This window comes from Oreochromis niloticus, linkage group LG16, assembly GCF_001858045.2.
Source record: "Oreochromis niloticus isolate F11D_XX linkage group LG16, O_niloticus_UMD_NMBU, whole genome shotgun sequence".
NCBI classification, from domain to species: Eukaryota; Metazoa; Chordata; class Actinopteri; order Cichliformes; family Cichlidae; genus Oreochromis; species Oreochromis niloticus.
Genome location: NC_031987.2, coordinates 23,870,464 through 23,896,433, shown reverse-complemented (window position 1 = coordinate 23,896,433; position 25,970 = coordinate 23,870,464). Strand labels below are relative to the sequence as shown.

General features: G+C 41.9%; 2 protein-coding genes across 9 annotated transcripts in view; one reads left to right on the top strand and one right to left on the bottom strand.

Moving 5' to 3' along the window:
• Nucleotides 1–1,111: 1,111 nt before the first annotated feature.
• On the top strand, nt 1,112–4,381 carry rpl8 (ribosomal protein L8). Its single transcript, XM_003451557.3, has 5 exons — nt 1,112–1,281; nt 1,369–1,510; nt 3,106–3,324; nt 3,417–3,532; nt 4,182–4,381. The coding sequence occupies exons 1-5, from the start codon at nt 1,144–1,146 to the stop codon at nt 4,338–4,340; spliced, it is 774 nt and encodes a 257-aa protein (XP_003451605.1). The 5' UTR covers nt 1,112–1,143; the 3' UTR covers nt 4,341–4,381.
• The window catches only part of usp9 (ubiquitin specific peptidase 9), a 39,216-nt gene continuing 17,429 nt past the window's right edge, over nt 4,184–25,970 (bottom strand). For 3 of the 8 annotated variants that reach the window (XM_013275303.3, XM_025903671.1, XM_013275305.3), the window contains exons 13-48: nt 25,749–25,885; nt 24,764–24,802; nt 23,182–23,315; nt 22,997–23,087; nt 22,680–22,793; nt 22,342–22,570; nt 21,871–21,966; nt 21,514–21,725; nt 21,072–21,312; nt 20,720–20,869; nt 20,406–20,526; nt 20,149–20,279; nt 19,355–19,633; nt 19,114–19,239; nt 18,638–18,775; nt 18,288–18,454; nt 18,079–18,187; nt 17,841–17,987; nt 17,575–17,721; nt 17,237–17,444; nt 16,920–17,140; nt 16,428–16,615; nt 15,733–15,906; nt 15,503–15,644; nt 14,526–15,282; nt 13,169–13,292; nt 12,849–13,074; nt 12,590–12,719; nt 12,239–12,424; nt 11,724–11,944; nt 11,526–11,614; nt 11,279–11,435; nt 10,909–11,121; nt 10,311–10,340; nt 8,933–9,031; nt 4,184–7,752 (exon numbers count right to left, since the gene is read on the bottom strand). In XM_013275303.3, the coding sequence (XP_013130757.1) occupies nt 7,516–7,752; nt 8,933–9,031; nt 10,311–10,340; nt 10,909–11,121; nt 11,279–11,435; nt 11,526–11,614; nt 11,724–11,944; nt 12,239–12,424; nt 12,590–12,719; nt 12,849–13,074; nt 13,169–13,292; nt 14,526–15,282; nt 15,503–15,644; nt 15,733–15,906; nt 16,428–16,615; nt 16,920–17,140; nt 17,237–17,444; nt 17,575–17,721; nt 17,841–17,987; nt 18,079–18,187; nt 18,288–18,454; nt 18,638–18,775; nt 19,114–19,239; nt 19,355–19,633; nt 20,149–20,279; nt 20,406–20,526; nt 20,720–20,869; nt 21,072–21,312; nt 21,514–21,725; nt 21,871–21,966; nt 22,342–22,570; nt 22,680–22,793; nt 22,997–23,087; nt 23,182–23,315; nt 24,764–24,802; nt 25,749–25,885 (6,210 nt within the window). In that variant the 3' untranslated portion in view covers nt 4,184–7,515. The remainder of the gene's footprint in view (nt 7,753–8,932; nt 9,032–10,310; nt 10,341–10,908; nt 11,122–11,278; nt 11,436–11,525; nt 11,615–11,723; nt 11,945–12,238; nt 12,425–12,589; nt 12,720–12,848; nt 13,075–13,168; nt 13,293–14,525; nt 15,283–15,502; nt 15,645–15,732; nt 15,907–16,427; nt 16,616–16,919; nt 17,141–17,236; nt 17,445–17,574; nt 17,722–17,840; nt 17,988–18,078; nt 18,188–18,287; nt 18,455–18,637; nt 18,776–19,113; nt 19,240–19,354; nt 19,634–20,148; nt 20,280–20,405; nt 20,527–20,719; nt 20,870–21,071; nt 21,313–21,513; nt 21,726–21,870; nt 21,967–22,341; nt 22,571–22,679; nt 22,794–22,996; nt 23,088–23,181; nt 23,316–24,763; nt 24,803–25,748; nt 25,886–25,970) is intronic. The other 5 variants (XM_005475417.4, XM_013275307.3, XM_013275308.3 and 2 more) reach the window with 5 other exon arrangements.

Sequence of the window (25,970 nt, the reverse complement as noted above, 5' to 3'; positions counted from 1 at the left end):
GTGAAAATGTTTGTAATCCAAATTGCTTAAAGGTAGCGTTTAGGTTTATTTATTCTGTAATTATGCTAAGATTGTGCTCCCATCATTTAACACATATAGACTTTTAATGCCTTAGAGCTGCGATTCTTCTATTTGCGACAATCGCTGCTTACTTCCGAGTTAAAATAAGAAAACGAGGACGAAGCCTACATTTCCCGTCGGCCCCCGCGGTGATTTCTCCGGAAGAAAACCTTGGCTTTTTCCTTTGCACTTCCTCTTTCCGTCAACGGAGTTTAGGTAGGACGTCTACTTTCTGTTCCCCGTCCTAAAAATCTGTTCTAAATCCAAATTTAATTGGGCCATCCGCTCTAAAAAGACATTTCTAAATACGGAGCAAGTGTATAAGACTAAGACCTAACGAGCATTTTAACGACAGACTTTTGATTTTAAGCTTTTTTTCGTGCTTGTGTGTCCCTGTTTGGCGACATGGCGCACTAACAGCGGTGTGCTGGTAGCTAAAAGGCCGGCAGCCTTTCATATGAGCAAATTTGACAAGCTACTAATAATTAAATTTGTATATACGAGTGTAAATGTTGGAATAAAGGAAATTTGTGTTAAACCCGAACCGTTACATTAACAAATTGACTTAACGGAGGCTAGCTTGTCGGGCTAACGACAGCTAGCATTATGAGAGATGTATTACTGCATATGAGAAGCCAAACTCGCTTTGTGCAGTGTTTCAGCCACGATACCGACAAACACACATAAGCTGTAGGTTATGTTTCCATAAAGGAAAAGTTAACTTTACATTAGTAGCGGGCCTCTGTTAGCATTTCATATGTCAAGCCGACAGATACGTGTCTGTTTCAAGATTTTAAAAACCAGTGGAGCTCATTAAACCCCAACATTAAAACATTTTCTTTAACTTGCTACTGGTTAAATGTTTGCTTTAGTGTTTTTATGTATCTTACAAGTTAAGGTTGGATCCATTCAGTGAGGTTTAGCTTTAGTAATTACTACAAAGGTCTGCTTAGAGGGGTAGCCACATGTGTTTCTCTGTTTTGGCCTGTTTGATGGAGATGCTGGATTTAATTTTATCCTGTACTAAACAAGAAACTAGAATGTAACATTTTTTTCATTAAATGCTCTGTTTTTCAGTACACGATGGGACGTGTGATCAGGGGACAGAGAAAAGGTGCGGGCTCTGTGTTCAAAGCCCACGTCAAGCACAGGAAAGGTGCTGCTAAACTCCGTCACATTGACTTCGCTGAACGCCATGGTTACATCAAGGGGATTGTGAAGGTAATTTGATGATAAATCCGAGCTGTTTTGGGCAGTGGTGAGGGTTGATAGTTTTGTAATGTCTTTCCTGCTGGTTTCCCCTTGCAGGACATTATCCACGACCCTGGCCGTGGCGCCCCCCTGGCCAAAGTGGCCTTCCGTGACCCATACCGGTTCAAGAAGAGGACGGAGCTCTTCATTGCCGCCGAGGGTATCCACACTGGACAGTTCATCTACTGTGGCAAGAAGGGTAAGACGCTGAGCAAGGGTGTATGAGCTGCTCTTAAATTTTTATCTGTTGCCATGGCTCTTTCCACAACGTGACACAAATGCGTGAATTATATTTCTGCGTCCGATCTTACGCCATAGCTGGATCCCCATTTTAACCTTACGCCACAACCTGCTACGTAATCTGACATGCATCTCCTGAGAAATTTAACTAAACAACAGGTTGACACATAAAAAGATGACTTGAATGGCGTGGAAGGTTGAGGTGTAGGGATGAAAGTAGTTTCCGGTTACTATGCAAGTTATGACATAGATTTCCCGCAGAAGTCTAAATCAAGCTTGAGGAGGAATTTTGGACCCCTGTCTCACTCAGACTCTCTTTTTAAAGTTCCTGTTAAGATTGAATGGCTTCAGAGGTGGCAGTAGTTCTAGGGAGCCATGTAATGATATGATTTAATGTTTTCCTGTCTAAATTTTGTCACAGGAGTAATGATCATATGTGATATAGGAGCTCATAGAATATGCAACATACAGAGCAACTCGACAAGAAGCTGCCTGAATGTTTTCTGCTCTTTGATAGTTTGGATTAGTGCTGGACACACTTGAGATCTCACCTTCACTCTCTACGTTTTCACTCATAAGTCGTAAAGTCCTTGCAGGATGTAGCTGTTAAAGTTATTTTTTTAGCTTTAGTCAATTAAGCTTTAGTGTAATTACGCTACTTTGATTACTTTTATTTGTATTTCCCTCTACAGGAATAAAAATGAGCATTTCTTTCATTGATAATGGTGCTGTTGTGCAGAGAGTCAGCTGTTTGGGAGTGTGGTGATGTTTTTTGTTTTAATATCTGCTGACAGAAACTCAACAGTTTGAAGGCATTTATACAGCTTCTTTTTTTTTTTCTTTTAAACTTGGTATCTGTTGTTTTGGGGCTGTGGTCCACACTTGTGCTTTGTGGGGACAGGAGAAGCACCCAGTACCATGTGTTTGGTAGTAGAAGATGGCAACAGTTGCTCTCCCGTACTTTTCATTGGGGTTGGAACCAGCAGCTCTATTCTGATATATAGGTCAGGACTTCAGCTGTCCTCAGCCACACTGCCCACTTCAGGGGGATCTCTGTTTTCCCTGAGACTTTTAAGTTGTGGTTGTTAAATGACAAACATGATAACAGCAATTTTAAACATGAAGTGTAATGTTTGAGCTTTCATCTGCATGGTTAAATATTTTATGGTCTAAAAATCATGAATCTGTCCCATTGGTGGTCCGTGTTGGAAAAGATGGATGAAGTTATCTGAATGAACCACATGATGTCTTATTAATAATTTTCAGTCTCAGTGTTGGTTCTAATTGAACTATTGCGTCTTATTTAGCTCGTTAAGCAAAGATGAGCATCTGTGAAAAGAGCAGAAGAATTCTGGGGTGTAATCAGAGGGTGATTATTTGCTATTGTGCTGTGCAGCACCTGCTTATCTGCTGCCTCGTGTTTCTGTTACATTTTTTGATCGCCTGTCTTCAGTCAGCCTCCAATGAAACGCTAAGAGCTGTTGCTTAGATTAAACTGGGTTCCGATTGTCAGATGGAAGTTTGAAGCATGTCCTCTCATCCCTTGTCCCACAGCTCAGCTGAACATTGGTAATGTCCTGCCCGTTGGCACAATGCCTGAGGGAACCATCATCTGCTGCCTTGAGGAGAAGCCCGGTGACAGAGGCAAGCTGGCCCGTGCTTCAGGAAACTACGCCACAGTCATCTCCCACAACCCCGAGACCAAGAAGTCCAGAGTCAAGCTGCCCTCAGGCGCCAAGAAGGTCATCGCCTCTGCCAACAGAGCCGTCGTTGGTAAGAAAGCGTAACGAAACAGCCGCGCGTTTGATCTAGTCTTTGGACTGAAGAAAGTGTTTCAACATGTCCACCCTCCTTCTGTGTTAAAGGTGTTGTTGCTGGAGGTGGACGTATTGACAAGCCCATCCTGAAGGCCGGTCGTGCCTACCACAAGTACAAGGCCAAGAGGAACTGCTGGCCACGTGTCCGTGGTGTGGCTATGAACGTAAGTGAACATGAGCGTACCAGCGCTGTGCTGCGATTAGAAACGCATACAGGACTGAAGACAGCAGCAGACAGATGCATGTATTTATGCGTTGAGCTGAAAGACATGTCATGTAGGCAGATAATCAGACTGTTATTTTGGGCACATTATGCAGTGTTCACATTGAATCTTTAGAAAAGTTTAATATGGAGCCCCATGAAAAGTCTCAGCACTGATGCAGATGATTGCCTATTCTCAGAGGAGGTGAAGATAATAGCTAATCACTCGGTATTACAGTTACCCTAATGGGTTTCCAGAAGAGTCTGCAGAACTCTTACACACTGCAACGAGTCTGTGGGCGGGCGAATCTCAAAACGTTTAGAGGAACAACCTGCTTTGAGGTTTTAGATGGTGCTGCCTGTGTTTTCAGAGCACCAACCACATTAAGAAAGTCCATGTTTGAGCTTTTCTGGTCACAAAGAAAACAATCCTGTTGGTTCTGATACTCAGAGCTGAGAGGCTGGTGAAAGGATGTTTATCACAATACCTGGTTGTGTGCTTACTGTTAAATAAGTGAGGGAGAAAAGAGTAGAGGATGGATTCCCCTTTGAAAGTCCTCATACTAAAGTTGCTACTTTCCCCCCCCCCCCCCTCTCCTGTCCTCCTGCAGCCTGTTGAGCATCCCTTCGGTGGTGGTAACCATCAGCACATCGGCAAACCCTCAACAATCAGGAGGGATGCACCTGCTGGTCGCAAGGTCGGTCTTATTGCTGCCCGTCGTACAGGCAGACTGCGCGGAACAAAGACCGTCCAGGAGAAGGAGAACTAAATCTGACCGTGTTGATAATAAAAACCTGTTCCAAAACTTTTGATTGGCTGAAGTCATTCCTGAGTCCACACCACATACAAAACAATGAACCCAATTTCAGTGAGGTGGTGAGATGAGCAGGTTTTCCTTGTGTGAAACTGATTAGCAGAATTTTAAAGGTGAAGCTTTGAGATTATAATCGAAATTATATTTGACAGTGTTGACTGCACAATATTTTGAGACTTAAGCTCAACAAGCTTTCAAAATGCACAAACTTTGGGGAGTTTTCTTCCTGAGTTGTGATGGTGATCAAGAGCAGATGTTGCAGGTGTTTCAGCTGTTACACCAGCAAAGCTTTAAAAAAAATAGAACTCAACTGAAATTTTTAACCCTGTTAAGTCTAATTTTTAATTTAAAAGAATCAATTTGTATGTAAGTTATAATTTGCATCAGGTTTTAAGGATTTAGTCAGGTTTTACAGGGAGAAAACAATCACACTGAGGTCACCAGTTATAATTTTACTGTTTGGTGACAGGAATAACTTCAGTTATACCAAATCCCTTTGTCTTAATCTATGTTTTTAGGTTATGGTCTTTGAGGAGGGAGGGTCTGATTGTGTTTTCCTTATCTGAAAGATTTAAAGAGCTGTTTGGGTTTTTTAGAAAACCAGAAATTAATTTTTAGCTGCTTTACTGTAGTGACCACTTCTAAACACTAGAGGGCATCTTATTGGGCAGGTGATTGAACTTTCAATGCATTGAAGTACATAAGCTGTAAAATAGCCTGACCTTAGTAATTCATCCCTGCTCTCCTCTGTCCTCCAGCCTTCTGAGTGTGACCCAGAAATCAGTAATAGTAAAGGGTATGTGGAGAACAGGAGAGTGGAGACTTGATGGAGGCCAAACAGCCACATCTTTGGCAAGAGTTTGTAAAAGTCCTAAAGAGACTTAATTATTTTGCTCTTGTGGCCACGATGTAAGATTCACACTTTCAACAAATACTATGTTCTTTTCAAAGTATGACTCCCTTGAAGCTGGGCCTTTATGAAGGCAGATTCAATAAAAGTCACACTGCACTGACATCCATCAAAGCAGGAGCACCACAGCTGTCATTTATTAGAGGTGCATTCCATTTAGTGGAGACCCGTCCAGGGACAAATCGATGCACGTTTATCAATTAACCAATCGCTCAACAGAACAGTTCATCCAGAATTGAAAACAAGTATCTTCTGAACTGTCCAACGATTAAAAATGACACGCAGGCAAGATTCCATGTTCTTTATTTGCTAAGGGCGCAATGCTTTTTTTTTTTTTTGTTATATTTCTGTGCACAAAAAACCTCACAAAGTGAAAGTCCACATCGCGACTGTAGCTCCAGAATTCAACGTCACACCATGGCCAAAACAAAAGTCGGCAAAAAACAGGGCGCAGAACTCTGTACAGTCAAATATCTTCTTTAAAAATAACACAAGGACAAAAATGTTCCTCTTAAATCAAATTCTATTTTTTTTTTAGTGAAATACAACAAAATAAATTCTATAAAATAAGAGCAAAATATTTAAATATAATACGGTGGGCAGAATATTTTCATTTGCAGGAGTATTTGGTATGTTTTTGACAAAAAAAAGAAAAAAAGAAAAAATGAATTAAAAAAAAGAAAATTACACGCATTCAAGTTACCAATTAAATACAGTATTTACTGATGTTTACCTTTACTCCTACATAATCACGAGTTAGCTCAAGTTGCAACATGACTAACCAGCCGCTATTCTTACGGTAAAACCCTGCTGTGGGACCTACTCTCTGTGGAGCAAAGGTGGGGGTGGGTGGGGTTAGGTGGGGTGGGGTGGGTGCTCGCTGCTGCTCAGGATCAGTCACATTATCCCAAACCGCAGCCAGACGCCAAACCTGACCAGCTCCACGGCAGAAAGGAGGCCGATGGGCAACAAAGTCTGTCTACGACTAGGCTCTATTGAAGAGACAGAAGCAAACCACACAGTCTATTATACACCAGAAAGCCCAGTGCAGCAGTTCTGTTGCATATGTGTTCATTTTCCTATAGATGAAAGCTAAAGTTGTCTAACCCACCGAAACTGACTGCCAAATGTGAAGTTGGAGGATTATAATGTGCAATTGAAAAGCCACTTAATCATACATTGGTTCCAAAAAAAAAAAAAAAGTTTCGCCCTCTTGTTAGACAGGGTAGATGAGTAGAAAAAAAAGACAACCTAAAGGGTAACAACACCCCTCTGGAGATGTGGATTAAGAACAGCTTTTAGGTTGTTATGATCACAAGTCTTCCCTTAGGCTACACTATTCTGGTGAGAAGCCATGCTAAATGTTACAGCATATTAACTAGAGCTTCAGAAAGGATTGAATTAATTACCAGAACAAAAAAAAAAAAGAAAGAAAAAGAAAAAAAAAGACAAAAACAAAAGTGAGAGAAAGGCAATGAGTTTCAGAACAATGTTGCATCAATGCTTTTTCACATCAACCAAACACCATTAAAGTCCACCCAACCATTCCACGTCTCGCAGTAAAACCCAACCACAGCTCGCAGGTTGATTTGGCGTGGGTCGTAAGGTTGCCAAGGAGCTTAAGAAGAAGAATATAATTATGATGATAACAATGCGTCCTTCTACAGGTGAATGACCAGAAATCGTCCGATGGCAGAACAAAGTTTTACTGCTGAGCATGGGTGATAAAACAAAGAGGAGTTGTTGTCTTCTTACAGTTTTTTTTTTTTTTCTGGGGGGGGATTTTTATTATTTATAATATCCATTTTGTTTTTCATAACATCTGCAACATCTCCCAACAGCAAACCACACAGAGTTATGCTACTGGGGGATCTGAACAGTCAAAAACATTAACATACTATGTACACCTTTTCGTCGTGTAGACAAGCGCATCAGCATCGTCAGCTCCGGGTAAATTTGTTTTTTTCGTTATTAGAACTCTTGTCCACTCCCTCGCCTCTGCAGCCGCCAATGGGCCCCTGTCGCACGGTCAGGCGGCCTCAGGTCAGGGGAGAGCGCCTCCCGCAGGCTGTCGGGGGGAGTGGGGACAGAGGAGAGAGAAGTGGCCTGGCTCTACCCTGCCCTGGGGCCAGAGAGAGAGAAAGAGAAAGGTGGGACCCGGCGAGAGGAGAGAGCGGGACGATGGAGGCTCGAGGCACAGCAGAGGAAGGGAGGGGAAGGTTACTCCTTAGGCGGGGCGGGCGCTGGGGTGGAGGTGGGGGCGGGGGCGACCTCCTCTGTGCCCTCCCAGTTCTCTTGTGCTCGCGGGCCTGTTCCAGGAGTGGTACCGGGGGCAGGGGCGGGGGCGGAAGTCTGGGTCGGGCCTGGAGTCGGAGCAGAGGCCGGACCGGGGCGCTGGGGGTTGTTCATGTGCTGAGCAGCAGGCCCGGTGTACGGCTGCCCGTGAGGGTGGTTGTTCTGTTCGGGAGGAGAGCATGGAGAAAAATCAGCACATCGTATAAGAAATGCACTCAAATCAAAACATGACATGCTTTAATTGCATCCACAGCCACGTGTTTTGTGCACGTGCAATGCTGCTTGGGCCAATAACTCCAAACTAATCTAAACTGACAGACCTCACCTCTGCTGCTGAATCAGTAAAAACATCAGAGAGCCACATTTCTTCACTACAGTCAACATGTGCACCACAGATTGTTTTTAGTCAAGAGTTTGCTTGCTGTAAATGCACTAAACAGGAAATTACTCTGCCTTTCTCGAAGCAGAACCTATAAAAAAAATTTAAAAATCCCCATCTATGATTAGTAATGTATGTCTTCAGTAGGGATAAATGCCCTGAGAGCCACAGAGTCACTCAAGGTGAAGCCACATGCCGCTTCCTGTCTACATTCTACTTGCACTTGACCTCAAAGACGGATGAAGTTTTTCTGATGAAAGAAATGAGCCTGGTGTGGTAAATTACTGTATACGCAGACAAAACGTGCCAAAATCAATGTAAAGGGATGAACTCAAGTACAGTTTGTACGCGTGGAAGCACACAAAGTTGTCTGCAGTGCAGTATTATCACAAACTGACAAACTTGAGCCTCTGATTGTGTGAGCGCTCGAGCAAGAAATAATACTCAGGAAAAAACACTTATCACCATGGTTACCAGCATCATTAATAGATAATACAAGACTCGCTACGGGGATGGAAACCACCGTCTAAGACTGTGTTCTTTTACCTGTGCAATATGAAAACTTGACAACATCCTGTCTCAGAGTGACACTGAAAAAACACTTCACAAGCTCCGCACTTCTGAGATGGATTTTTTGGGGGGGGTAAAATCAGGTGTCATAAACTAAATCCAGAATTCATCTTAAAGTCTTTCCTCTCACACACCAAAGTTCAGAAACCCCATGTTCAGCTAGCAGGCCCCTCTGCTGTGGACCGAGCTCCCGGTTTGAGTATGGGAGACAAATACTTGAACTGTACTGTAAGATTATACTTTTTTTCTTTAGTAAAGAGCTGGATACTCTTCGTTATGCTGCTAAAAGCTTAGTCTGCTTTCTATTGCAAGTTCTTTTCCTCACATGTTATGATTTAGAAAGATAGAACATCCTTTGATGAGAATGGGCAGTAAGCTGTCCTCAGACACTACCTGCTGAAACTGGGTTGTTCCAGGAGAATGTGGGTACAGAGACGTATCCTCAGGTGGGGAGGAGTCCTGATCATCAGGTGCTTCCTGTTCATCTGGCTCCTAGAATAAAAGAGATAAATATATTTTTGTAATCACATATCAAGACAAAAACTGGAAATGTGCTCATCTATTTGAACAAAGTATAATAGTCTGACATCAGAGAGTAGCTTGTGTGGGAAAGTCAAACTTCCTACTGTGTTGTCAAGTAAATAAGGTTTAGGAGATTGAATTATGTGTGTGGGTGGCGTCTACAGCTGAGAGCATGAAAAATGGAGCTAACAGAAAGTGCACATGAACCTCTACTGTGGAGGTAATTTCAGTGCGTCGTTTTTAAAGGACAAGGCTCATTGGCATTTGTACTTTTATCATGCTATATCGAATAACATCAGCCTCATCGTTTTACAGTCTTATCTCTGAGGCAAGGTCAAGTACACATCAACATTACAACATGATGTAACGAACAGGACCTGCAAGCTATCTGAAACATCACGAGTTTATAAACTTTTCAATTTAGCTTTTGTTCATTATTTAGTCACAGATTAAAACTTAAAACTACGAATATAGTTCTGGCTTTTGATTTGATCCAAATAACAACAATGACAGCTTCACATTAGGGGCTGCTTATGCCTTTAAGAGTAATGTGCAACTTTTGAGATCTAGAAATGTACAAATCTGCAACACAGCGGCTAAAAAGCACAACGGCTTAACAGTTAAAATACTGTAACTAGCATTGAATGCTCAAGTACAGCTGAGGCTAGGAGATGCAGGTGGCTGGCCGTACCACACTGCAAGTTGGGGAGGAAGCAAAAAACTGGCAAAAGAGCACTAGACTGAGATTGAAGACTGGCTATGTCAGTGCTGCTGAGACTGGGCAACAGGACAGGAAGAGAACAAAGACCTGTTCACTGTGTGCAGCTGCGTAACATGACTTCTCATGCTTAGTTACACTACATAGCATCTCATATCTCACCAGTGGCCAGTACACCTTGCCTTTTACTTGAACAGCCAAGAAATGATTTTTTTTTTTTAAATAAAATATCATGTATGCTCACAATCTGCTTTACCTACGCAGAGTGGACATGTACAAAATTGGAGTAGTTTTACTCTAACTGCACATCCTAAATTATTTACATGACATTTAAATTGAAAATACATGCAAAAGGCTCATCATCACAGTGTTTCGAGCCTCTGACTAATCTACAAGAAACTCAAAGCTGTGCAATTCGATTTAAACTAGTGTTAAATGTGATGGAAGCTAAAACTGTTGTTTCTCTGCTGATTCTTTTGGTAGGTTTTGTCTCACTTCCTTCTTTTATGTCGTGGTGCCTGGAATACTGACCTTCCCTGGGCTTCCCTGAGTACACTTGAGCTGTGTATGGAATATTACAGGAGAAGTGTGTCATTTGACTGGATTTTCCATTCATAAAAAATATATACAAGTAACGCATTTTAAGTGAAAACAACACAATCATATCTGTGTGTATTGTGAACTGCAGCCATGTAAACAACACAGAGTCAAACATGGTAAGCTGTACTTTAATCAAGCTCAGATTCTTTTAGCTGAGCACTTAGATTCCAGATAATTTACTCTCTGTATGTTTTTAAAAACAAAACAAAACAAAAAAAATCAGGATACAAAGCTAAAAATACACAACACATTTCGTGCGTAACTACAAGAGGTAGAGAAAATGGTAAATTACAAATTTTCTGATTGGCTTAATATTCGATTAATCGCCGTGTTATTACTCATACATATCCACATGTTAAATGCTGGTCATGTTAGACCATTCATTGGGCTTTTTGTCTTGAAGTGATGTGATACACATTCACATTCAGCCTCAGTCTTACAATATTTTTTCTGTTACCTCTCCCTAAGACTGCAAGATAGTGTTAAAGAGAATCTGTGGGTGTGTACAGTACAAGGTTAATGGTATTACCTCCTCGGGACAGAGCTCACAGGCCTTGGCCAGTGTCATACGTGCACTGTGAGAGCGCTCCAGGAAATATCCGTTGGAGGTCTCGTTGCTCTGAACAGGAGGGGACCAGTTGTTGTAGGTGTACTGTGGATTTCCTGTGTATGGCCTCCTTTCCAGCTCATCGCCCAGCCACTCCACTGCCCACGTCCACTTTCGCTTCAGGTCACCGTTACTCTGTACAGACAAGCACAGAAATGTAACAAACGTTTAAATGTTTTAAAGTTTCCAGCCTTTTCACATGCCAAAGCCCATCAATATACCTCGGTCTTGTTGTTATGTTACTTAGTGCTTACTTTGGTCTGCATTAGTTAAAGAGAGACAACCTGTTTACCTGTAAGATCTGGTAAGCCACAGAGCAGTTGCTGAAAAGGGCCACCATGCACTTAATGCACTGATAAGCTCGTTTCTGATAGTGGTTCTTGGAGCGCTGGATGGTGTCAAAAAGCCCATCTCTGTCATCGGGAATGCCCTTCAGCGCATTGTGAATCCTACACACACAAAAAGAAGCAAAGGAGAAATTTAAAACCACGTTCAAGTTTAAAAATTGTAACTTTCTGCACTCAGCAATCAAGTCTAACCTGTGTGTTTGCCAGGAGTCCTCGATGAGCAGGATTTGTAGCAGCAAGTCCAGGTAAGGCCTCAGCTCATAGGTGTACGAGTACGCCACCTGCAGACAATGTGTACAGTCTAAATACAAGCACTTGTAGACGTTTATAAGTAAGAAACCTATGGAGTTCTGAATATCATGTTGCTCTGAAGAGGCATTAGATGTTTACCTGCCAGAGCAGCTCACTGAGCACAGTGGAGGAGAACTGAGGGTTCTCCCAACAGCTGAAGCGAAGCAGCTTCACTGTCTCTTCAGAGTTGCTGCAGTCCTCAATGATCTTCTTCACGTAGCTCGTCCTCACAAACAGGATCTCTGCCACCAGCTGCTGCACAGGCATCACCGGAGCTGTCAGGTTGGTGTCCCCATATGGGTTAGGAAGAGGGGGATTACCTGCAGGAAATACAAAACAAAAGTTAAGATGGACTATCCTAAAAATGCAGGCGGATATTAGCAAAGTCCCTCATTCATCATCTTTGAGAGCCCTCAGCTCCAAGCTGTGCCTACACAGCACAGAGGCTCAGAGTGGCTGTTTTGTCAGTCACTAGATCCTGAGCAAGGATGAAAATCCTCACTGGGCTCTCACTAACCCGTTTCACACAATCACTTGTTCACTTTAACTGAGCTCATACAACTTGTGCCTAAAAGGAGAAGAGAGGGGGGGGGGAAAACCCCCCAACAACTCACCATTGATGGAGGACTGCATGCGTGAAGAGACGTCACAACAGCGAACCAGCTGAGAGACGACAGTGTAGAGCTTGCCCAGCTCAGCATACTGATACTTAATTGGAGGGCCAGGCCCCTCGTCCAGAGCGACCAACATGAATGTGGCAGGAACATTCAGCTTCAGCAGTTGGGTCTTTTCAGCCAGGCCTGCATGTGGCAGGTGTAATGACAGGTCAGGAGAAAGTAAAAGCATTCCAAGCACCAAATAACTTTAATTATTAAAAAACTGAATTATAGTTTACATAAAACTTTGTAGAATTCATTGAGGAACAAATGTACATAAAAGCTTAACAATCTCTGTGCACTCCTTACCCAGATTGGCGTACATGACAAAGAGGTTGAAGTACTGCTGCAGATGACGGCCATGCTCAGAAACTTCTCGTCTGAGCAGGTTGAGGACAGCTCTCAATAAGTGGTCACTTAGACTGAGGTTATCACAGCCCTAAAACACAAACATGAAATCAGTTGGAGCACAGCAAGAGTCCATCAAAGGCATCGTGGTAACATGTGACGCCAGACAGAGCTCATTAAAGTCTTTTTTCCAGTGCCCAGATGTAAGTCTGGCACCAACCTGAGCTGAGGGTCCAGGCGAGGCGGTGGGGGAGGGGCAGGGGCCGTCTTGCAGGGAGAAGTGAGCGATGAAGACAATGAGCTTGGCAAATGCCCCACGGACCTCAGCGCTCGGGCACTCGAGCAGGTACTCAGAGAACCGGTTAGGATAAGCAAACAGAACGTTGTGTGCAAACCAGTAGCGTACATTCTTACTGTGTCTCAGCAGGATGCAAAGGGCATCATACCTAGAGGGGAAAACAAGATAAACATGTGTAAACAAGGGCAGGAACACTTGAGGGAAAAAAAAAGAAAGAGGAAAAAAGAAACCGCAAGGCTCACCAGTCACTGGCAGGACCCCGTACTACTTTCTTGGTGTGAAAACCTGTGCTGAAGAGAAACCTAGCAGCCAGCTGAGCACTTATCATAGCAATCTCCTCTGCCTCTGGCAAAAGGTGGTCTTGTCCTAAAAGAAAGAGCAGCGGTTACCAAAACATAAAGAAAATATTCCATGTAACTGCAGGTAATTCTTCAATGCTTAAACATGCAACTAAGGCTTCACCCAACCACTTCTCCTTAAAGTAACTACTGCACATCAACAGAGCTGGCTAAGACAAACACAAAGGAAGTGAAACATGCAACTCCACTGGAGTGTGTAAATAGCAAACAGACATTTCCTTTGTTTGGAGTTAGATGAAACATGAAATGCACGTAATGAAACAGCAGATGGGAAGTTGTCGGCTCACAAAATGAGGCAGCAGCTTAAAGGCTCAGAGCAAGCTCAAATACAATGTGAAACTAACCAAACTGACACTGTATGTCGGGTCAGTGCGTGGGCTAATCCACGTGTCATACATATAGATAGATTTTCTCATGATCAGAACAAATTCTGTGTTTTTGTGGATATGACATCACTGGGCTCTGTTTCAAATAATAATGCATCAGAGCTCTGTAATGCCTAACACAGAGGTAGTGGAGTATTCAGCAGTCTGTGCTAAACTACTAAACATCAATTTTTTCCCCCTCCATGAGAATTTTGTTTATTAACATCGAGCTGAAATATATATATATATATATATTTTAGGCAGAGATTAGTGATACAAATAATTATGGCAGCAGCTGTATCTTTAAGAGACAAGCTTTGAAACCCACAGATCGGATACAATGAGGAATTAATCAAGATCAAAGTAGGTTTCAGGGGGAATTTAAGAGCACAGCCATTACTGGAGGAACAACACAATCTGTGCATCAGTAATGAAATACATGCTATTATTTTTCATACAACCTGTCAACATGAGCTGTATGGTTGGACTGTCTTATCTGAGTATTGTTTATTTTATTCTTGCTGGTATCATTTTATCGATTGCCTGTTTTCGTTGCCATCTTGTTCAGGTCTCCCTCTCTTAAGAGGCTTTCCAGATTAATGGACCTTACCTTGATTAATAAAATGATCAAACACAGCTCTATTAGCTGGTGTTTGCAACCATGATTTACCAGCATGATATCTGGCAGCAGATGGCTTTGTAAACATCTGTTACAGTTAATGTTTGCAGTATTGGAACCATGTCTCAAAAGGTCTGCGCAAATATAAAGCAAAGCGAAACTAGCACTAAACTCTAACTAAAACTAGAGTCATTTGCTTTTTCTGATCCAAAGAGTTAGCTCTGAATTTACCCAAACACACAAAACTGATGCGTACCTGGAGGAGGGTTTAAATAGACACTGTTACAGGTCAGAAGTTTCTTAATGAACTGGAAATATTCCAGGCTGTATTGCATTCGGTTGTGCATGAATTGGACGTTCTGTTTGCGGACGCTGCACTCGATAACACCAGGCATCTTGACCTGATGCGGCTTAGTGGAGGAGATATTCAAGTCCGAGATGTATTTGACAAGCTCGCTGTCCTTGTCCATTGAGTCCATACGTTCGTAGAACAGGATGTAGGCATTCCACCAGCGTTTCTGCCTCCTGTACGACATCCTCTTCATCATATGATCAAAAACCTCGCCCATGTATTCCCCTCCAAAGCACTGGTTCTTCATTTCCTCCTCATCGTCCATCTTGCACTCAGTCACATCACCATCATCAAATTTATACCAGCGGTTCTTCTCACCATCACCCCCATTCCTCTGGATTATGTACGAATAGTAGTGTCCGCCACTGGCCTGGCCTGAGTGGACCAGCACTCCCACCAGGCGATACTTGGAGCTGCCTGGTGGCGTCGGTTCAGAGGGCTCATTCTGTTGGATAACCTGGTTTTCCGGATTTACATCGTCGCCTTCTAGCTTGGCCACACCTGCTACCGTGTAGGGCTCCATGTCAAGCTCCCTAGGGAACTCAAAATAGTCATTAAACTTGATGGCACACTCCCTCTCCCAGTCGTAGTCGAAGCGCTTCAGCTGAATAGCGAGGACAGGAGGCAGCTTCTTGATCAGGAGACGTTTCACTGTGTCCACCTGACAGGGAGAACAAGCATCACAGATTATCTATGGCTCCTTTAAAGCAAAAAGAATAAAAACAGGTGAGGAAAAGGGAATTGAGGAGATTCTTTAAGTTAAACAGAGGACAACAAAGTTTCTTCAGATTCAGTGTGAAAATGATGGTAAAAGTTGGCGTGAATTTCCCATGAACAATTACAAGCATCACATACTAAACAGAAGGACACCAAGTTCTCACCTTTTTGTTACACTTCTCACAGTGGTAGGCGTTTGCTCCTTCTAACAGATCTCCTTTTACATACTGCTCCATTGAGTCCAACAGGTTCTGATGGTTTCTGATGTCTACATTGAGTGTTGTGAACGACTCTTCACACTCATATCTGACAACACATTTATTGGGGGTTAAGTATACGGTGTCTTAAACTGCTACCCATATTCAGTCACCAAACACAAAGCATGTGTACTTACCTGTGTGGGCAACCTTGACAGATTTTCTGGTCAGCAAAAGATCCTCCCAGCACCTTACTGAGCATGGCAGGGTGGCCCAGTGCTTTTAAAGCCTCGTCTAAACTGTCCACCAAAGAGTTGAAAAACTCCAGTGCATCATGCTGTTCCCTCAAGTTAACTGGCTCGCCCCATAACCTAAAACAGGAAGACACGGATACATTACGGTTGCTACATTGGTCGCCTTGCTAGCAAACAATGACACCACCACAGCTCTGAAACCATTTATAGCAGCGCTGAGGGCACAGGCACTCAGATAAAACATCAGCATCGACGCTGGTGTAGGAGTAAAAGACGTTGAAGCTGGAAGCAAAGAAATCAACAAGTTTCTTTTTTTCCCCCTTTCGACGTCATTTTCTTTTCAGGGTTTTGCAACAGCTCCCACTGTATAATCTGGAACTCGCTAAGCTTCTATATTGATGTGGCATTGACATTGTGGTAAAAACTGACATGATCATAGACTGCGTCTTCAACTCAACCACTGTGGTGCCCATGGCCGGCTGAAAACAACACAAAAATGCCGCCTGTGGCAGGAGATCTGAAATCCCTCCTGGAATCCCCCATTCGCAAGGACGAGAACATAAGAGCCCGCTAGACTTCAGGAACAGGTAAATAGGCAAACTGCTGATCCAATCAAAACAAATGAGTCTTTGCAATACCTGAACTGTTTCCAGAATCCCCTGGGGACGTAGTACTGCAGTCTGGATGCAGCCAGGTGGCCAAAGATGACCTGCAGGTGACGCAGGACCCCGATGTTGTACTCTTTCCTGTCTTCTGATTTACTGGAAGGTTTGTCATCAAACTGGTGATGGTAGCTGAACACCTCATCACGAGGATCTACATTGCTCTGTGGAAACAAAATATGCAGGTGAAATATTGCTATCCACATGTGTCATTAAATCTAAAATTGTTTCTAATTTTTAACTGCTGCTGTTTAGTTGGGAAAACAAATCATAGCAGCTAAATGAGAACTGGGAGGGAAAGTCACTGTGTGAAGTGATTTGCTATTTGGTCTTGTAGTTATGAACCCTCAGCTCAAAGCTCTATCTAAATGACCTCCATGCTTGTAGTTGGCCAGTCTGTCAGTCACTGGATGCTGATAAAGGATGAAAACCAGAAAAAATTTCTTGCTACACAAACTCTCACTGTACCTCATTTTCCTGCTTCTCATCCCCCGACATGTCATCATCCACATCGGTCCCCGTGCCCTCAATGGCAAGGATGCCATTGCGGATAGGAGGGATCATGTATAACTGCTGAATGACAGAGTTCATGTAACAAGTGGCCCCAGCGTTCTTCAGACCTACAAATCCTTTGTTGGGCCGTGGCCCCACTGGAGGCAAGTACTCCCACTCTGTCAGCGTCTCACAACCTAGATGGAGAGCAAAGTAAAAACACCCTCATGTATACTGTAATTTACAAGCTGCTTGGGAGCTTCATCTCTAAAGCCAAAGCAATATCTCCATACCTAAATAGTACATGTCAGTCAGAGTGTCGACTATCTGTTTCAAGTTGCGGACACAGCCAACAGCCAGCGCCACGAGGAGCTCAAAACCAGCATTGATGGAAGCAGGAGTGCTGCACACTGGGATGGCCTGCTCTGTGGGGAACTCGCCAGTCTTCATGTACTGCAGGTAAACATTAGATGCTGGGAAGATGAAGTCATCAATCAGCTCCTAAATCAAGCAGGGAAAAAATGGAGAAGAAGAAGATATGGTTTCTTAGTGATGTTATGTGAAACAAGAAAAATACAGGATGGACATATTCTCATTATAGTGGCACTGTTTTAATGAATGTGTGTTTCACCTTAATGAGGTTTGCTCCTCCCTTCTCGCAGCCGATGTAATACTTCTTCTCTGGGGTTTGGAAGGCAAGAAGCTCTTTGGTGACTCCAAGGTGGCCCTCCAAGATCGTCTCCTCCACTCCAGTTTCCCCTGTCCTCTTCACTTCGTCCTAGCAAATGAGAACATACAGTGCACCATCACTTCTGCCTCAAATAACTAGTTGAACAACAGCTTATATTATAAGTCCTTACACATTTTGCATTAACAATGATTAAAAGGCTGTTTTACCCGTATTCGTTTCAGCCAGTCGATCTCATTGTTGAGTAGCACCTCAGCATTTGGCAGGTTGATGTTGCTATTGTAGGCATAGTTTAATAAATGTCTGAGCAACGTGAAGTAGTCCCCAGCATGCTTGGCTCGCTCTTTGGCCGTACTCTGGAAACAGACATGGATTAAATTAGGATTCTGTAGCATGGACTGCAGTGATGTTATGGTATTAAAATACGAAAAAAATATAGCCACTCACCCCTAGTACAGTAAAGAGGAGGGTGATAAAAAAGAGAAGGGGTCGATGGCCCATACAGCACCTAGTTGCCATAAGGAAGAACTGCTCCTGGGCCATTTGCCGCACAGATCTGTTGAAAACAGATTTCAAAATCAGCATCATGTCTCCGCCACCCAAAGCTTAAATCTCATGCCTCAGAAGGTGGCTAGAATGCAAATTGGTATCCTTACTTGCTGTGGCAGTGTAGCAGCAAGTCTATGATGAAGGTCTGCCACGCCTTCTCTTTACTGAGTGTGTCCAGAGCTGTGGGCATGAGGGCGAAACACAGTGTCATCACCTCCAGGGCCTCACAGCACACCTGCTCATCCTCCCCATCTGGTTCCTTTGCTGCATTCGTCTACAAAAACAAAGACAGATAAAGGTCACCAGGATGATCAAAACCTCATATAGATTTAGACTTTTGCTGATCAAGCTTTTGCCATCTTTCCTCATACATCAAACACCTGATGGTAGACATTTTAAAGTGCTGCTGGAACACAGTCAACAAAACACATCAGCATTCAGAGTCATTTATTTTTACCTTCTCATAGATTTTGCTGATTTCCTCATTGGAACTGAAAACAAGCTGCACTGTACCACAGCCTGATGCCCACACAATTTTCTGTATAGCACGGATCACACAAATGTCCGGGATGTACTTCGATGCCTGGAAGAAATTCTAGTGAAAAAAACAGTTCCAGAAAATCTATTGTTACAGACATAATAGCTCAAATAGGTCTACTCATCCAGTGTTTGCTTGAATAGATTTTATGCTTTTCATAATAACATATCATAATTTTAACTAGATATCAACCTATTTATGTCAGCCCTTAATCCCAGCCCTTATAGTGCCTATAAACACATTTGCCTTTATCATAAAAAAATCAAATAAAACAATTTTTTTTGAAAAGAAAAGAAAAGCTAAGATACCCTGACCTCCCTACAAAAAAAACATGGAAAAAACAGAAAGAAAAAAAAAAGAAATCAGTTCCTTTAACTTTTCTCACTACAATTTACCTCATCAGAAATCTGCTGGGCCAAGCGAATGGCTACATTTCGCAGCATGCATTCTGAGGCAGGGTTGGGGATGTTTTGCAGGGCACTCTGGAGGACCAGTGCCTGGTCATGAGTAGCCTGATTTATCTGCAGAGAGGTGTTGAGAAAGAAGCAGGCACGTAAAGAGTACGGCAAGCATATGTGCTAGTGTCAAACAAGTAATACAGGTTTGTCTATGTGTGCATCATGAGTGTGACCTAACCGGAGAGACAGGAATATTTCCCTCAGCATTAGGCTGGCAGGCCTCAGCAACGGCCTTCACGTGTCCAAAGCCTACTGCAGTCAGGAGGAGCTTGGCGATCTTGAGCGCATTGAGGTAAGCTCCACGCCGTGTCTCCATGTCAGCAGATGGGAGGAAGTTGTTTCTGGTGAGCATGCTTAAAACCAGGGGCAGACCACCGCTTTTCAAGAAATTGTACTGGAAGTCGCTGGCATCCTCGCCCAGAGTGGCACTGGCTGGCATCAGCAAAGCATACACAACCTGGAACGCACACAAGAATAAAATCAATCTTACATTTTTCTAACACGCCCCATATCCAAAAATCAAGCCGGTTAAAAAGCCACACCCCACAACCTTTGTCAATTGTTGGGACTGAAAGTTTAATCTGGATGAAATAACCAGCATGGCAGCTTCAGCAAAGTCTTTTTTTAAAAACACATTCTCAGCAAAAATCATATTCATCCAATGTATATTTATTTCATTTTTCTCCCTTGCTTGTCTACTCCCCATAGGCAGTGACTGCATGCCTTATTAGTGGAGGGAAAAAAAGTTCTTTAAAAACATGATGAGGGCTAAAAAAAAAAAAATTTAACAAAACTCACCTCTGTGTAATATTCCTATTAAATACAGATTATACTATTAAATTACAGGTGCCAGTTGAGTTGTTCCACTTCTGGTCAATGTACAGTAGCATACATTACGTAAGTCTGATAATGAAGGGTATATAGATAAAAGGGAACACAATGTATAACAAGGTAGGGCACAGTGACACTCACCTCAATGAGGTAGAGCACTTGTGAGGGTGAGGGGCCAAAGAAGCGTGAGTCCAGAGAAGGACTCAGGCTGTTCTCACCAAGCTTGGCATGGTCCAGACAAACAGCTCTCAGATTCTCCACTGTAGTGTTATCTAAGGACAAAGAAAGAGCACAAACAAGACCACTGAAATAACACCGTCTGTGTGCATTAGCATAGGAGTACGTTATCACCAAGCAACCTGGGTGTGTAATATTGTGAGCACAGGTGTGTGTAATACCTGGGGGCATGAGTTTCATGAGATCTCGAGCTCCATCTCTCAGCAGGGGCATGTTAAGGTTGCACCCCAGGTCGGCCACTTGCCACAGGAAGGAAATGTAGCGCAGATGCAGCGACATAATCTAAAAGAGAGCAGAGGGTGTTACAGTACTTCTGCTTACATACTGAGCAGCACATAATTGCATTACTGCATCATATTTAGAGGGGACTGATTAACTATCAACTAGCACTTGTTAGTGCTGTACAAGTATATAGAAGAAACATGGAAACAGTCCTGGATGTGCAGCTTATGCAGAATCTGTTCACTTTACTTACCACACCCGGAAGACAGCTCTCCACCTCAGGGTTGGGGCCATCACTGTAGTGGTTACCGTGGTTACCAGGAGAGCCAGTGGATGAGTCAGATGAGCTGTCTGGGCTCGAGGGCATATTCGCACTCACCTGGGTCAGCTTGGCTGTGATAAGCTGTATAAAAACAGTTACCATTCTGAGTGCAAAGACACGTTTTTATTTCAAAGTCTTAACATTGGTATAGGCAGCATTAACGCATTATTAATAAAGAGCAAAAATAAACATATTAGGAGTACATTAAAAAAAAAAAAATCACAGCACAGCTGCTTCAGCAGAGTGATTCTTTTGTCAGTCCAACAGAATATCACTCTCTCACCGTTTTGTCCTTCAAATTGAGCTGTCCAATCAGCTTCCTGTCGTCAGCTGGATCAACTACCTCTCCACCAATAAAGAGCTCAATCTTGGTATGGGCAGCATTAGCTTTTATCCTGTTTAGAATACCACGCCGAACCGAGCCAATTGTGTCATTTGTGTGTGACCAGATATCCAAATCATCCACCTGTCGACCTTGGTTGGGGAAACGTACAATCAATGTGATATGCTTCCCACGGAAAGCTCTGCAGGAAGAAAAGAGTAAAAAGGTTTAAATAATTAAAACAGAGTAAAAGTAATGTTAACACCTTACTTATCTCATGGAAAGAAATGTGGCAAAATATTTATGCTGTAGTTTTTTTTTCATGTTTCATGTTTTTATTCATTCCACAAATGAGATATGGGCATTTATGATAGCTGAAACAATGATGTAATTGCGACAGTACCTTGACATGGGCAGTATAGTCCTCTCCTCATGGTAGTCACTGTCACACTCATTGATGTACTCCTTAAGCACAGTGAGAACTCGTACCATGCGGATGGCCTCCTGACGGGCACAGTTAATGCTGTCTTTATCTCCATCTAACACACAAAGGGTGTCGTAGGATGCCTTCAGGCGGTCAAAACATGACTGGATGAAGTCTTCGTGAATTTCAACCTAAAGGGGGGGGGGGGGGCAAAGATTTCGATATTACTAATGTATATAGTACATTTATTAAATGACACATGCGAACTAACAATTTGATAAATGCATATGGAACAACACATGAAACAGTTTCTCTAACTGAGATAAGTCACAGTACCTGGTTTACTTGTAGTTTTGGTCCCAGATTGGTGTAGATCTCTTTCAGCAGGTCTATGGCTCGGTTTGCAATGTCGTCACTTCCTTGAATCACCACCTGGGAGAAAACAGAAGAACTGCAAGTCAGTCTTTCATGCATTCATGTGTGTGGATGTCTGCGGTAAGTGCACAGCAGTCTCATCTTTAAAGGCCATGTGAAAACATTAATAACCCAAAAATCAGGTAGTTGTGTGAAGTTTTAAAGCTGCAGACACAGTAAATATTTATTAAAGCACCTAAACAGAGAATTTGTTAGTTGGACATCTTAGCTCTGGGGCACTAAAGTGGCAAGAAAGGTGAAAAAAAGAGAACGTGATTACAATCTTCAAGGTACAATTTTTTTTTCTCCTAAATCAAATTCGCATGACATCAAAAATAAATGTTAAAGAAAAATAAAATGTTCATGTGTGCCTGTTGCAACTTCTCTCCTCACCCTCCAGAGATAGTCCAAGCCTATTAGTTCCAGGTCATCCATCATGTAGGCCCTGCGCTTTGCTACCAATTTCCCCTCCCTGCAGTTGACAGCCTTGAAGAACCTCTCAAAGCACTTCATCCCATTCTCTGTCAGCAGAGAGGGATCCAACTGCAAAACATTGTTCTCAAAGAAGTCCTTATTGATGTCTGGGTCCAGGTCTGGCTCGTCACCCATCAGTTTGGAGTACCTATTAAGTGATGGGAAAGAGAAACACCGTTCACAAAGCATCATTTGTGATTTTCAAATGTCAATTAAGAAACTAATTATGCCATAGGCAAGGAGAAATAGAGCCATACCATTTAAAGCAAGCCTCACGGTCACAGAGAAACACTGCGTTCTCAGCCAGACACTTCCAGATCTGCTTAGCCTGAGGGGCACACAGCCACAGCTGGCCATCTTTTAGCAGAAACCTGGTACATACAAATTCAAATTTAAATGGACACTGGTGGCCAGAAGGTCAGAGTGATGTTGACAGCAATATGTGGACTTGTATCATATTTGCACAGGATCCTTTTTTTTTTTTTTTTTTCTTTTTTTTTTTTTCCAAGGGGTACTACTTTACTTTACTACTACATTTCATATATTTAACTATACAATGCCCAAAGTAATGTACCTTAGGAAGTTGAGCCTTTCCTGGACTTCCTGGACGTGGCTATAGCGGCTTCCTGGTCTAACTGTCTGTGGGTCGAATTCTGCTTGTTCCTCTGAAAAAGAGACATTTTGAGTCACAAAGCAGGTCGTACACAATTCAACTCCCACAACTAAACCAGAGTACCATATCTGGTCTGACCAAATTACCTTTAGACAACTGCCTCATGGTCTCCATGTAGGCTGAGAGGTTCTCAGCCACAAGCGTCACCAGAGCATGGTTATGCTGCAGCTGGTTGATCAGGTCATGGCGGTAAAAAACATGAGGACTTCTCTGAGTTTGACTGAAGAGAGAACAGCAGGAGGATTGGTGGATATAGGGGGTTTTAAAGCAGTGAATGAAAAAGCAAGACTGTTGACCAGCCTGAAATTGAATCTACATATTTTTAGTGATACAACTGTGATTGAGAAAACATAGCAAGACTGATTTCTCATACGTCTGTATTAGGGGCATAAATAAAGCAGCTTTTATTGCATCTGTGTATGTATGTATGCCATAGAATAACCAGCAAAGAAAGTCATATCAATAAAGGCGATTTCATGCCTTATTTCCACAAGAATGTTTTGGTCTGAAAATGAATAAACCTGCAAACCTGCACTTTTGAGAGCCAGTATAAACTATAAAGAGTCCTATAAAGAGTGGGAGTCAGCAGATACTTAAAATCATTTTAATATGATTTTTTCTTTTCCCCATCTCATTATGATTCCATTTTACTCATCAGCTATATTATCTTATAAGAACAACTTAAAAAAAAAAAAAAAAAAAAAAAAAAACAGTACGGTGATGACACCAATTATCAATTTGAATGCATAAAAAATTTAAAAAAAGAAAAAAAAAACAAAAAAAAAAACATGTTAATATAAATGAGAGATGTGGATCCAAGGCATGAAATACCCCTGATATTTTTGCATTGAATGATTTGAGCTGAGAGGCATCAGGAAGAGCCGGGCTCCATCTCAAAGGACCTTTCATTTAGCTGTGCAACTCACTACTAGATTAAATGCTGTGTATGCACCATGGCTCCCACCAAGAAACTCCCACCAAGAGTCTCCAGAGAAATTAAACACACTAGAGTTTATCCAGTGATGGCTGTTCTTCACCTATTATATAACTGCATTTTACATCATTTAGGAACCGCTTTAAAAGAATCAACCACACCCTCAATGTTTTAATGTCACCATAATTACAGAGATTACCCTCATTCTGTTTTCTGAGTTCAAAACTGTGAGCACAATGTTAGTTACTCATGTAACCGGTCCACAGACCTGTCACACTTAAGTTGTTAGAAGCCTCATGTGACTTCAAAACAAAAATCCTTACTAAAGATAGTCATCAATTACAATTATGCAATAAACTGATGCAACTTTGGTATATAAGCTATAATTCTCTGTAGGACTCATTTTTGCTCTTAAGGGGAATTGCTCCTATAAACAACCCGACAGCTAAGCAAACACTTGCCACCTGGGTCACCAAGGTTTCAAACAACACAACATTAATGATAAAAGTTAATGAAATTTAGAGCTGTCTTAATCTTGTCTGACCTACACATGCACAAACTTTATGAATTTGAATAAGCAGCAAGTCATTTGAGATGAAACCCATGAAGGAATTGCTTAAGCGTATTCACGGCAGGGATTTTGCATTTTGTATACATTTTAATATGTCAAAGAGAAAGTTAGACTTGACGTAACACAGAAATAGGAAGAGCCCTGGAATTAGCATTAAACTTACCCCGCTAAGCTCGTTTGTATGTAAATTGGCATTTTCTTTCTGAAAAACAACAGGCATGTGTGCTACATATTTTCTACAGTTACTATTAAAGAAAAACACTACTCCAAGTCTAAACAATTTAATGTTGTACAATCAAACTTAAAATTATTTATTATAGTAACTTTAAATCAATGCTATTCTGGGGCCTGAAGAACCTGAGTTGCTGGAGCTCTACAGCTATAAAAAAAAAAAAACAAAAAAGGAAAAAAGGACTGCAAGATAACCTGATTCACTCCCAGAACAAGCTTTAAAGTATGCTTGACTTACACTTTGGGAAAAAGCCAAGTGTTAATAATTAAATTGATAATGGCTGAATTCCATTAAGGTATATTTGTGATCTGTAAAGTTTCTCAGATTAACTTAAATAACTAATATTATTTACTGGACAGAACTAGTATCGTGTCTATAAAGTATTGTGCATTTTGACTGGCATGATGTGATCTTATGTAAAAGCTTTTGGTCCATAATAAAGCGGAAAGTGCAGCTTTTCAGCTCTTTCCAGTGTATTCAAAACAAAATGTACACCAACCCATGCTGCTTGACTAATTTACTGAGAGATATTGAACAAATAAAGAAAAAAAAGTGGTTGTCCAGCTTTGTTGGTTAGTGCTGATGGATAATTAGTGCACTGGAATGAGTTGCAGACAAAAAACTCAAATGTTATCTTGCAGCGGTGTAATAAAATGTAAACTGCAATGCCATTTATTTTCTGGAATGCAAAACTGACACGCCTCAGCCATTGTGACAAATGCTCAGCTCAAACACAGAAAAATTGTGTTTTCTTTATGAGTGTTCAGGCATTCTGTGCAAAATAAATATAAATAATTCATAATAAAGCATTAAAAGTACAGTAAATGATACCTTTTTAAAAAAAAAAAAAAATGCCAATATTAGAACTGTGCTTTTTGTGCATTTATGTAGGAATAGATTTCCACCATGACCTTACCTAAGGTTTTGAGGAGCTTCTCCAAAGAGGCTACAGATTTCTCTGATTTGCTTAAGGGCAGGGATCACCCATTTGTCATTGGTTCGTAGCTCCTCTATGAAGCGATCTATCCATTGAATCTTCTGGGTGTCTCTGTCCTGTGAATGAAAATTAAACATCATCAGTTTAGAGTTAATAAAGACCAGCCTATTATTTTCATATTTTTGGAGTCAAACATAAACC